The 9,702-nt window shown below is 42.8% G+C and overlaps 1 protein-coding gene across 2 annotated transcripts; it reads right to left on the reverse strand.

The window, feature by feature from the left end:
* Nucleotides 1-3,578: 3,578 nt before the first annotated feature.
* On the reverse strand, nucleotides 3,579-9,299 carry LOC310714231 (serpin B3-like). Of its 2 annotated transcripts, none has more exons than XM_083519485.1 (9): nucleotides 9,262-9,299; nucleotides 8,881-9,065; nucleotides 7,926-8,006; nucleotides 7,385-7,510; nucleotides 6,787-6,933; nucleotides 6,325-6,442; nucleotides 5,748-5,899; nucleotides 5,093-5,257; nucleotides 3,579-4,904 (listed from the first exon to the last, which is right to left on the reverse strand). In XM_083519485.1, the coding sequence occupies exons 2-9, from the start codon at nucleotides 9,046-9,048 to the stop codon at nucleotides 4,512-4,514; spliced, it is 1,350 nt and encodes a 449-aa protein (XP_083375611.1). In that variant the 5' UTR covers nucleotides 9,049-9,065; nucleotides 9,262-9,299; the 3' UTR covers nucleotides 3,579-4,511. The 2 variants fall into 2 exon arrangements, with proteins under 2 accessions (XP_083375611.1, XP_083375610.1); XM_083519484.1 differs by having other exon boundaries at nucleotides 5,093-5,260.
* Nucleotides 9,300-9,702: the final 403 nt, after the last annotated feature.

The following is a 9,702-nucleotide window of genomic DNA, read 5'->3' on the forward strand; positions in this document are numbered from 1 at the left end:
AGCACTCCTCCTGGGAGAAACCAGTTCCCTCCGCCTCTCTGCCCTGAGCCTGCAGCTCAGGAGAGGCTGGAGGGTTACTGGACCCAGGGGGAGACTCGCCTTCCCCTGACAGGGCTGGGAGAGGAGCACCTGTAGGCACTGTGTCCTCAATCACCTCTGGAGCCAGAGTGGATTCACCTGGTGCCTGCTCCTGAGGATCCGGCACAGGTGCAGGTGCTTCATATCCAAGGCCCTGCCCCAGCTCAGCCGGCCTTGAAGGCGGGGACTCCTGTGCAGGCTGGGGTTCCTCCCGTTCAGCCTCTGAATCGGACTTCCAGGCCATCACAGCCTGTGAGAAAGACAGCAGTTTCCTGTGTGGCCAGGAGAAGCCAGAGGAGCAGCAGGTGAATGTGCTAGCCTCTTCGGCCATGGCCCGGTCTGGGAGCTCACACAGGTGTCCTCCGGTGGAGCTGTGGGCACGCGAATGCATCAGCAGAGTAACAGCAAGAAGCGAGGCTGTGAAGGCATTGGCATCGCGAAAGCTTCCTTGATTTCAAATCAAAACAACAAACATGGCTAGTGTGAGCAGCAGCTTCACACATCTGCTCTGTCCAAAAGCAGCTAGCAAAGAGAAAGTACAAAAGCCCATAGGACGGAAGTACAGTGTCTAGTTCCATTCCCACACTCCTATCACAAAGGACTGTAAACAGTGGATCATGAGATCCAACAGCAATGGAGAATGAAAATACTAACATCAGGCTCCTGATGAATTTGCGATGGAAAAGAAATTATGCTGACAGTGTGCTTGAGAAAATGGTGGTGCCTTTCTTAGTGTGGGAAACACCCAGGAGCAGAGCATGGCTTGTGCCCCTGCAGAACCGGGTGAGGTTGAAATCACCAGGGAGTTTGCCTCTTGAACAGCTACTTGAACAGAGAACTATGTGTAAATCCCAAGACAAAGCACCTGCTCAGTGTGAGGGATGGGCAGGGGTTTGTGTTCTGCTTTCTGAGACTGTTTACTACAGGGGTAGGCAACCTAAGCCCCGTGGGCCGGATGCGGCCCAATCGCCTTCTCAATCCGGCCTGCGGACAGTCTGGGAATCAGTGTGGTTTTTATATGAGTAGAATGTGTGCTTTTATTTAAAATGCATCTCTGGGTTATTTGTGGGGCATAGGAATTCATTCATATATTTTTTTCCAAAATATAGTCCGGCCCACCACATGGTCTGAGGGACGGTGGACCGGCCCACGGCTGAAAAAGGTTGTTGACCCTTGGTTTACTACAATCATCCTTCCAGCAAATCTTAGCAATAGGTTTCTTTTAAACACTGTGGACTGGGGGCGGGTTACATGTTTCTAGTGATGGGAACCCATTGATAATTTTTAGAAACCGAACTGATAAATGATTTTTAGGAACTGTTCTGTTGGCGGGGTGTGTTTTTAGAAGTTCTCCTCTGCTGCAGGAAAGCAAAAGAAATAAGAAGGTCTGGTGGGGCATCTCAATACTGGGAACTGTAGGAAAGGAATGGGCTGCTACAATGTTATGGTGTTATGATTTGCTTTATTATTATTATTATTATTATTATTATTATTATTATTATTACTACAACTACTTTAAATGCCTTTACTAACTTTTCTGTAATTCTTTTACACATCTCGTGCAGGTGTGCTTTTCTTAGAGGAGGATAATGCTACAGGTTTTGGGTGCCAGGGTTTGTGGGTACAAGGCACCACTAATTTATAGGGTTAGTAAATGTTAGAAATAATTTAAAAAGCTTGGATTATTAACCTGGGTGGCAAATGTTAGATTTGGCAGTGTTAAAATTCAGGCAGTATCAGTTTCCTGCTCAGAAATCACCTGGAGAGAAGAGCCATCATGTAGTATAAAAGAAAGCAATAAGTAATTAACGAAGCGGTTACTCTGGGCTGGACAGCAGAGGAGTGTGAGCCTCTTCTCCCATCAGGGAATGGTGAACAGAGGCAAAAGCCAGGTCCAGAGCTTCAGGTTTGGATGGCGTAGGCTGGGGGTGTTGAATATAGTAATTTAATTCACTGAAATTGTAAACGCTTGTATGCATTATTATGTGTTTAAATTTGAATGATTGGTATGTGAATTCTAGAGAGATTTCTGGCAGTTCGTACGTGATTGGCTAATGCTGGTCACATGGGGGTATCTAGTGAAGGAGAGACTCTATTTTAGAATCCACTGTGAACGCTGCTAAGTTGAATCGAGTGTTGGAGTGCTTCTTCTCTGCTTGAAAGAAAGAGAGCAATGCTGAAGGAGAAGATAAAAGTGGACCTCTCTCATAGGCACTGCAACGCATGGTCTAACTGAGATACAGAAGGCTAAAAGGGCTGAGCTCTGAAAAGAGAGGGGAAATACAGTTGTTTGGAAGTTAGAAGAAGAGACTGTAATCCCATGCTTGGATAAGCATGTGGCTCTAAATATTATGTTTCCATTCATCTATAAGTTTATGCAAGTAAATGTTTTGAATGTTAAAGTCTGGGTATTGTTTAATTTCCAAAGAAGGGCATCAGTCACATATATGATCTGAGCTTCTTAGCTGTGTTTTCGCTACAGGGAAGAGATCCATGGAGCCTGTTAGCAGAGAGAGGGAGAAGTGGGGGGCAGAACACTCTGTGAGCTGAGGGTGACAGGCTGGAACAAAGGGACCGAGATGGCACAGTGCATTTCTCTGCCTTTAGACCAAAGCCTGGTGCACCTATGAAAGGAGCAAAGGACCTTCTCCATTGTTAGATCCTTCCAGGAGCTCTCCAGCACCCTCCTGGCCCAGAGCCACCAGACAGTGCAGAGAGCACAAGAATACATGCATGAGCTGCCGGAATACATAGAGCACAACAGACATACCAATCTCTTGGCTGCTGGGGCCTTTCAAAGTCGCTGCCAAGCTGCCTGTTGAAGCTTCAGAACCTGCAGAGTGTAATGCTGGAATTCCCTCCACAGTAAACCAAGGTTGTATATATGTGTAAATAAAACCATATTGACACTACAGTCTCCTCTGTGCCTCATTTCTGAGGCAAACGCAAACCCTGGGTAAGCGCCTGAACCCCTGGGATCTCGCACTGCTGTGGCGATAGGGATAACATGTAGCATTAAGGGCTGGGCTGGGGAGAGTCTGGTGGTTTAGATTCAGAGGCATGGGGGTCTGCACTTGGTCCAGAAAAGTTCCCTGCCCCTGATCCAATGTAGGAAAGGAAAGGAAAAGTCTGGGGCAATTGGAGCTGCCTGTCTGTATTTCTGTGGGAAGTTTTCCTCCCAGGAAATGAATATTTTGTTGCATTATGTTTGGTCAAATACGCGGTTTGGCATTTGGGTTTCAGACTCAATCTCTACCTTATTCTATGTTTAGGGAAAAGTTACTGATTTCTGTGCCGCCACCCCCAAATACCACTCATCTTGTGATGTTGTGCACAACCATTCTTCAGTTTTTGAAATGCGAAGGAGGGGATCCTTATCTTATGGGTTGACTTTAGTCATAAAAATTGTTGTCTGAGTGCCTGGGGAAGATTTGTCATCACAATCCTTGGGAACTCGTACTCTACAATATATCTCACAGGAGTGAAGACTGCAAAACAAGTTTTATTAAATGCTTTGTTTATTCAGATATTGTGCAGCTTCAGTACAAAAGATGCAAGAAAGTTTCATAAGTTTCAAAGAAAAGCTATAATCTCACAAGCAACGTGGAAAGATCTTCATTTCAAAGAGCCAGACTGCAGTTTCCTGTTTCATAGTGTGGTCCAATACATGTCAACTCAGAAGTCCCACTGAATTCAGCAGGGCTTACTTCCAAGTAAGTAGATCTAGGATGGCAGCCTCACGCTGCTGACTTCAGGCAAGATAATTCAGTAGAAGGCATTCAATTTTGCTTCAGTTACAGATAGGTAGCCGTGTTGGTCTGCCATAGTCAAAACAAAAAATTTCCTTCCAGTAGCACCTTAAAGACCAACTAAGTCAGTTCTTGGTATGAGCTTTCGTGTGCATGTGTGTATCTGAAGAAGTGTGCATGCACACGAAAGCTTATACCAAGAACTGACTTAGTTGGTCTTTAAGGTGCTACTGGAAGGAATTTTTTTGTTTTGAATTTTGCTTCAGTTAGTTAGTTTTGCTTCAGTTAGTTAGGCAGATTTGCATCAGGAAAGAACAAGACGACTTTCATCAAGAAGCAGATTCCAGAATAGCGACATTTTCCTGACTCCACCCCAGTGTTCCATTTAGAAAAAATTAGTTGTGGCCCAAAGAAGTGCAGCTTCTTCCATCGCAATATTGTCATTTATCAAACATCTTATTGAAAAGATGTAAAATGACAGGAGAAGGCAGGTAGAGCAACAATCCTATAAAACATTGTTGTCATACCATGAAAATTAGGCCCGCCACCCAATGAAAGTTCTCTTTGCCCAAAGCTATGCAAAGCTTGGCCTTGTTGAGTAAAGAGGAGAGGGGGAAACAATACTCTTCTATAAAAGATTTTCCGTATCCATTTTCCATTGATCTTGTTGCATGCACTCTTCCTTTATTCTGGCTTAGCAAATCTACCGAGAGCAATGATACTCTGGGTGCAATTGTGCTCGATGAAATAGAGGAAAGGATGGTCAGCCCGAATCTCCACAGGTTCCCGACGTGGACGCCTATCTTTGGGGCAAGGGACTGGCTCTGGTTCTTCACCACCCTCCTCATCAATCTCGATAGCAGCATCATGGACCAGCTGAGTCAGAGCCACGCCTTCTGTTGTGGTTGCTCCAGAGAAATCGGCCTTTTCGTGGTCAGCCAGATCCGGCAGATTCAGGTATTCGTTGGCTTCAATGCTCTTCTCTGAGCTGAACTTGGGAATGGCCAAATCCACCTCAGTGGCCTTCAGATGACAGGACAGGTCAAGCAGATGCTCGTGGCTAAGTCCATCTTCCAGCTAGAGGAACACATAGAAGTTATAGTGATATCATTCCAATCCCAGATTGAATCAAAACAAGGGTGAATACAATAAGAAAAATATATCAACAGACTTTTTCCACACCAGTATTATTGAAATGAAGGGCCAGAGATGGATAAGGTGAATAAGGCCATGGACAGTATCATAGGAATGGAAAGACCATTTACCTGTTCAAGAGCTTCTGCATTGCAGTCTACTGGCAGCAGCAGAACGAAGGTCAGTTCATTGTTCTTGTAGGGGATCTCAACAACTTGGACTTGAACGTTGCATAGGTCAATTGTCCCTGCATTGTAGACACCCTTCCTGTGCATCAGCTGCACACTGTGGCATTCCTTCTGTGAAGAAAAGGAAAAAAGGAAATATTTAAAAAGAGAGAAGGAACTTAGTTTGCTTTGGGAAGTTCTTTCTTTCTTTCTTTGAGATCATGAGATTCGGCATTGCAAAATGAAAAAAACAAAACAAAAAACACCTCCCAGAGGAAAAGAAAAGGGAGACAGCAGATTCTTCTCTTTTGTAATTTCAGCAACAATCCTACTAAATTGAAATCAATTGGACTGGCATCAAGTGGCCAAATTAAACCCCATTGTTAGCAGTGGGGCTCTAGGACAGCTAACTCTAGTTTTGGGCCATCATCTTCAACTAGAAGTGGCGATGACTGTCCAGCATTGCAGAGCCTTCCTTGCACCAAGTGTTTCAAGTGACCTCCATCAAGACCTCCTTGGGGCAACTCAACTCCAACACTAAACGTGTATTCTGGAAGTTACAAGGCACATTGTCTCTGCACAAAAAGACAAGGAAGCGAGGAATATGTTTCTAACTCACCTCATCTGCATAATGAGGGTAAAAGGGAGCTTCTTCTGTGAGCTCTTTGTCAAATTTCACTTCCCATTGTCCTTTGAAGTAGAGAGCATTCACCAGCAGGAGCTGAGCAAGGCAGTCAAAGCTGTCCTTGGGGAGAAGATCCTTGATTTTACCTGGCAAAGAAATTGTTACAATGGGTTTTTTGGGAATGGGGGTGGGTTTTAACTAGTCTACTGCATTCCTCCAGATAAAGGTTGAACATGCTATTTGTAGCTCATGATTGATGGAGAATAAATGGGAAAGCTTGAATAAAGTACTTAATTATACTCTAAGTCGTCCTTTGCAACAGAAGGGGGCATTTAACTGTTTTTATAAGCAAAAAGAATAGTATGGGCACCAATTTATTGCAACAAATCAATTCTACCTTTCCTCATGTTTGAAGGAAAGCAGAGGTCACAGTGGGCTCTTAGCTTATTCTTGGAGAATAAGAAAGATTTAACTGGTTTTTTGAACCACCATCAGAAGAACGAAGACCGGAGACCTCCCTATCATGAAAGTTATGTCAGGAAGAGGTCATCAGTGCATTCTGTGGTCTTACCATGTGTACGGGTTTCAACCCAAAGGTTGATGAGTCTCCTCACTTCCTCGGGGGCATTATGGAAATCAACACCATCCACTTCAGTCAAGTACAGTTTCAGAGCACAGAAAACGAATTTCTGAACAGAACAAGAAGACATTGGATCCATGTATCAGTAAATATATAACAAAACAGAAAATGTCCAGAGTATTCTCTCGCATTTGAGTACTGCCTAATGCCCTTAAAGATTCAGTGCCTCTTTGTAGTTTCAAAACACTAAATTTTGCAGGTGGAGACTTTCATAGAGCAGATAATCATTATCGTAGTAGATCTCTCTGGTTGCCTGGGAATGAGGCACAGCTTTGACAGACACCAGTAAATGATGAACCCATTTATGGTAGAATACAGTCAATTGCAGGTTGCAATTTGCACTTGGTTCTCACAGTGCAGTGGAGCACCCATAGGGGCCAAAATTAGAGTTACCTGGATGAAGGCAATGTCCTTGTTTCCATAGAGCTTGTTGGCAAAGCTCAGGGTATAGTTGCTGCTGGGCTCATTAAGAGTCGCAAGGATTTTGCTGAATGCCGTATGGATTCCTTCAGGCTTCTCACACTCATAGCAGGGAACATCCTAAGGATTTTTTTTTAAAAAGGAGGTTAATTCTCACATCACCTGGCTACTTATCTTCTTAAGGGTTTGTCTTGTGAGAAAGAAAACTTACAGACTTATCTTAAGCAAGAAAGCATGCTTGAAAGTCGAACTCAGGAATGCCTACTTTGAAGCAAACATTTATCACATCTGAATCCCTCCAGGCAGCCCAGCTCATCTTTCTTGTGATTTACTCAATTTTATGCTCACGGCAATGTTAGATGGGGGTTGATGGTGACTGACTCAACGTCACCCAGTGAACTTCACATCTAAGCAAGAATTTAGCAGTTTCATTCCTACTTTCCTGTGGATTTTATCACAAGTTGTGTGGTATCATTTGGAATACTTAGAGATAACCCCCTAAACGTCTATTTGTGTGTGTGTGATTATTATTATTATTTTGATGAAACTCTCCAGATGTTTCACAACTTACGCGTCTAGGACAACGTGGCTCGGGCTCGGGCTCAGGGCAAGGAGCTGGGCGGTGAATGACTCGTCTCTTGTCACAAGGTTTAGGTTCAGGACGGGGTCTCAGTTTGGCACCACCAGCACCTTGGGTCTGCAATGAAGTTATAAAATGTCTGCATCCATAGGTAGTTCAATCCCAGCCCATTTACAATAAAGGAATAAGAAATGTTGGCATGAAACCAAACTAGTTTTTCAAACATCAGCCAATCCTTGTTCTGATGTTGCACTGATATCAGACACATATATTCATGCTCTAATCCTCCTTCATCTCAAGGAGGGATGTAAACTTCACATGAAAATATTTTGTTGCAAATATATTCACGAAAATGACATTTGCACTTTTAAGAGCTGATTCAGTGCTCAAGGCCCCTTTTCTTCCTTTAGAGATGTTTTTGCCCAACAGGCATGGATTTGATGTTAAGATAACAGGAGATAATACTAATATGCTAGCTGGGTTCTGTGGGCAGGGGAGGAATACACCTTTATCCAAGCGTTCTTCTACATACCCTTCTTAGTCTGGTTGTTGACTGTCCAAGGCTCCTGCTTCTGGGTTTGTCACTCTCTTTCACTTCATCCCAATGCAGGACCTTGAATGAAATTGGAACATTGCTTCAGTTGCACAGGCAATATTATAACAGCAGCACTTATTATCCTGATATGCATATTAGAGACGATTCACATGACTCTTAGATCATATATGACAGTGGCAGGATGGATATCTTCCTGCATACTAATCTTTGAAATTATTCAACATATTTGGCATATGATATCTGAATCATGCTAAATTAATGATCCAATCATATATATAAACTTCAGGCAATCTATGGTTCTGCCTTGAGATGATAGAAACAAATCTCATATAGGATGAGAATCTTAAATTTAGTTCTCCACATTTTGCAACAGTTTGCTATTTTTTATTTATTTTTTTTAAAAAGATTCACATGAAAATTCACAAGCATTTTAGTGTGAAATTCTCCTAATAAACCCATTTCAGATGCATTTTCTTTTACTAATGTACACGTTTTTGCAAGCAATTTCTCCAATACAATGCATGTTATGCTACTATCGCTAATATCTGCATTTTTATCCAAATTTCCCCCTAATATATGATTTTTTGTAAATATTATTTTTACAAAACAAGTACAGGTAAGTACAAATCTATTTAAAAAGAGCTGTTTTTGGCTCATAAATTGTTTTGAAAACTACAAATTTGGAAGATTCCATTTGGAAGATTTCCATTCCATTCAACCAAATTTCTCCTCCATGACTAGTGATGCAATATTCTTTGATCTCTGCACATTTATGGGATTTTGTGCAGAGACGTTGACTGGGCTTATTACTGGATCAAGCCACAGTGAGGTCATTTCTCAACTTGTATCAAATGTGACCGGTGATGGAAAGGTATCTGCTAATGATGAGCCCAGTCTGAAGGCTGCATCTCTACTACTTGATTAGACCCACCTTCTCGATCTGATCTGCTTGTTCATAACCAGATGCATAAGCGAGGAGGCCCAGGCCTGCGGTGAGGTTCACAGGGGAGATCAAGAGGTTGTCGCTTGGGTACTCAGACAGCATATGTTTGAAAAGCTCAACGGCGAATTTAGCATTGGCTTCAGGCAGGGTGGTCATGATGGAATTCAAGAGCTCTGAGGGAAGACCAAAACAGCTCGTCATTTCAGGATCCTTCAGAATACAGATATACTTGTTCCTACTTCTGCACTGCAATACATTCTATCACCAAACCCACAATTTTGAAGAACTACCCATGATAAAAGAACTGCTGTAAAGATGCACATCACCCAACACAGGGCTGCATGGATGCTTGAAAGGAGAGCTGCTTACCTTGGCTTCAGCTGTGATGATAGGAGTCTGGCAGGTGAGTGTGATGCTCTCCTCCTCTGAGACGCTGGTATTTATACTGATCATCTCACACCTCCACAACCATTAAACTACTTTGTATTTTCTGAATCTGCAAAAAATTAGATTAATTAAAATTTACATAATGAAACCAGTACGATGCAAAAACTGGACATTTCTAATGATCAAAGGTAATTATCTTGGATTGCCACATATACTCTCTGTATGACTTTGCTTAATTGTGTATACTTCATCTTCTGCAAAGTGCAGGCACAATGTGACACACCCTGTCAGCATCGGTGTATTGTCAGCGTGTCCCAAAGCACTCCAAATATCCCCTCGAAACTGTCCCTTAAAACCAAGTTTTCCCCCAAGAGACTCCATTGAAAGAATGTGTGTCCCTAGAGGCAGGAAATGCAGAGGGTT

Source organism: Podarcis liolepis, assembly GCF_965112155.1.
Source record: "Podarcis liolepis genome assembly, chromosome: 8".
In the NCBI taxonomy this organism is placed as follows: Eukaryota; Metazoa; Chordata; class Lepidosauria; order Squamata; family Lacertidae; genus Podarcis; species Podarcis liolepis.